Here is a 2,871-nt window from a genome sequence, read left to right as displayed (position 1 = left end):
GTCGGATTGGGCAGCAAAGGGCTGCTTAAATGCCGCAAACTCCTCTGCTCCTCCACTTGGACCGCTAGCGGTGGCCATAACTACCGCTTGACAGACTGACCACCATACACATATTTTCTTTTCTTCTTTTTCGAATCTTCGGATCACGTGCGTGCCGAACCGTGGAGTGGGATGGGTTCGGATTATGGATCAACCGTGATCCGTTGCACCACTAACTCCAATCTGGGTTTACACCCTATGCAATTCAGATTTCGCACTCTTCATTCAACTGAAACGTCTGTTTTTGTTGAGAGAGTGAAATCTTACTTAGACAAGAGCAGTTATGTTACAGCTGTTTTTCTTGATTTCAAGTGTGCGTTTGACACTGTGAATCATCTTAAGCTCTTGTCTAGGCTGTCAACATTTAACATTAGTAATCACACCGTTAAATGGATACAGTCTTATCTATAAGATAGAAAACAATGCGTGCAAATAAAGAATAGCAAGAAACTGGAAATAAAAAGTCCTCTCACTGTTTACTCCTTGTACACATTTTTCTGCAGAGAAATTGTCTCAAATGTCGAATCAGAGGGGGACACAAACTTCCAGAAATCCACTGGAGCCTTAATCTCAGACAAAGACCGGGAATTAGAAACTCTGAGGAATGAGGTACTCACGCTCAACTTACAGTATCTTGGACACGCTACATTTGTCCTGTGTAATGCCAAATATGTAAGGTATTTGTCTGTCTCTATTGGCAGATCGCGGTGCTGCGAGGAGAAAACGCCATGGCCAAGACCCTGCAGTCGGCCGTGGAAACGCTAGAGAGAGACAAAGCTCAGCTGCAGAGCCGCGTTCACAGTCTAGAGCAAAGGCTTATGGGAGCACAAGCCTCGGAGGAAGGAGACAAGGAACTCCCACCCTCTGGTGAGAAAATACCTCAGTCTTGTATCTGACAAGAGATACAAAAAAATAGTTTGTGGACTCTTTTTCTTGTCTTTGACATACTTTTGCAGGTGATGCAGCTCTGGAGCAGCTGAGGGAAGAGAAGGAGTTTGCAGAGGGACAGGTAAGACTTGCTGCTAACAGAACTGATCTCATTCTCGGTTTCCAGTTAATGTTTGCACACGTTTGCACACATGACCCCAGCGTCCTTTAAGAGGAGATATGTGTGATTTTCTCCATCAGATCAACTTCCTGAATAGTGTGATTGTGGACCTGCAGCGGAAGAACGAGGAGCTGAAGATCAAATTGAAGAAGCTTGCTTTGTCTGAGTTCAATGGTAACGACGGGACTGATGGGTAAGAAATATACTGTTAAAAAAATGTAACTAATGAGCACAAACAAATCATCTAGAATTGATCAACTAGACTAATTAACTAGTTTTTCAATCAAAAGTGCCAATCAATCTCTCTTGCTTGTGTAGTCAGTTTTCTGCTGTTCTCGCTTATTATAATTGAGCAAAGCTTTTAGTTCAGACAGACAATTGACAGAAGTTGCAACGCGCGTTTGCGCACATATAAAAGGCACTGTTTTTGTCCGCCTGAGTGACATTTCTTTGGAGGTGGAGGAACACCAGAGTAATTGCTTAAAGCTGCTTCTTTGACATCTTTAAGAGTTCTAAACAAATGTCTGTCCTCCTCCAGAAAATCTTATGTACGCAAACGCGTGTTGCAACTTCTTATCTGGTGCACGTCTTTTATTTTGACAGCGAATGTGCACCTGCGGACCACTTACGTGCACCCCTGGTCATAACAATTAAAACCGCTCCTGGACCACCAGCGCACTTGACTCATCACATTGTTGTCTAACACTTTCAAGGAAAAAGACTAGGAAAACACTAGTGTAGTATACAATGATTTACATACCACATATTCAGATAAAAACCCATGGCCACAGCTTGTGTGTTTTCGCTTTTCTCTATAATGTAGGTTTGATGAAGGCATATCAAAGCGAGAGAAGAAGGCAACCCCGCGTCTCTTCTGTGACATCTGTGACTGCTTTGACCTCCACGACACAGAGGACTGCCCCACTCAGGCTCAGAGCCCCGACTCTGTACCTCACACCACCTACCATGGCAACCCTGCCGTTGAAAGGCCCTACTGTGATATCTGCGAGGCCTTCGGACATGCCACAGAGTCCTGCAATGATGATCAGACCTTCTAGAGGCTCCAGGTGTTTTATTCTCCTTCCCCTTCCTTTTGCTTCCTCGCCTTAGTAAGTTCAGTTACCACCGTTTCCTCTCCTGTTCTTTTTTCCCCACAGTCCAACCCAACATGTCTGAATATAGCCGCTGCAAATTTTTCCATAATGTATTTTTATACCGTATTTATGCATATCAGAAGTAGACACTGTCCTGGTCTGAATCCTTTACTCTGCAGCTCCATTCTGTGTCATGAAGAATGCTCGTCCAAATACTGTATGCTGCTTTGGTGCAATATTGATGTTAATAACAAAAGGAATCCGTCCTCTGCACTTGTCATTTTTAATGTTTGTTTTCCATTTCAGTTTCTCTAAAATAACTTCGGCTGAATTTGTTGATGGTCAGCAAAGGGAAGCACAGTTGAATGAAGGGAAAATGAAGCACCTCTCCACTCTGTTTCACATAGCTCAGTGTGACGCTAGAAACCAATCACACTGATGCTGCCATAACTTTTTTTTTATGTTTTAATGCAATATTTTGTAAAGCCCTTTTAATAAAAAAGGGAAAAATATTTTTGGGAAAAAGTAATTATAATAATAAAACTGAAAAAGTTGTAATGTTTTGGTGGACATATAGGTGAAACAAGAAAAAAAAATCCATGCACATCCTCACCACTATATGGGGCAGGTGCTGAAGAAATGCATAAATACAAAAAACGAATTAACAGCTGGCGTACTGCAGAACGCCAG

At 42.5% G+C, this 2,871-nt stretch overlaps 1 protein-coding gene across 1 annotated transcript in view; it reads left to right on the top strand.

Moving 5' to 3' along the window:
• The window catches only part of clip1b (CAP-GLY domain containing linker protein 1b), a 39,859-nt gene extending 37,400 nt beyond the window's left edge, over positions 1-2,459 (top strand). The window contains exons 17-21 of the mRNA XM_013909044.1: positions 543-648; positions 741-906; positions 996-1,048; positions 1,168-1,280; positions 1,911-2,459. Of these exons, the coding sequence (XP_013764498.1) occupies positions 543-648; positions 741-906; positions 996-1,048; positions 1,168-1,280; positions 1,911-2,145 (673 nt within the window). The 3' untranslated portion in view covers positions 2,146-2,459. The remainder of the gene's footprint in view (positions 1-542; positions 649-740; positions 907-995; positions 1,049-1,167; positions 1,281-1,910) is intronic.
• The last annotated feature ends 412 nt before the right edge of the window (positions 2,460-2,871 follow it).

This window comes from Pundamilia nyererei, unplaced genomic scaffold (genome assembly GCF_000239375.1).
Source record: "Pundamilia nyererei isolate P.nyererei 1_Seehausen unplaced genomic scaffold, PunNye1.0 scaffold00002, whole genome shotgun sequence".
Lineage (NCBI taxonomy): Eukaryota > Metazoa > Chordata > Actinopteri > Cichliformes > Cichlidae > Pundamilia > Pundamilia nyererei.
The sequence above is the reverse complement of the archived record's forward strand: the minus strand, read 5'-3'. Positions and strand labels throughout refer to the sequence as shown.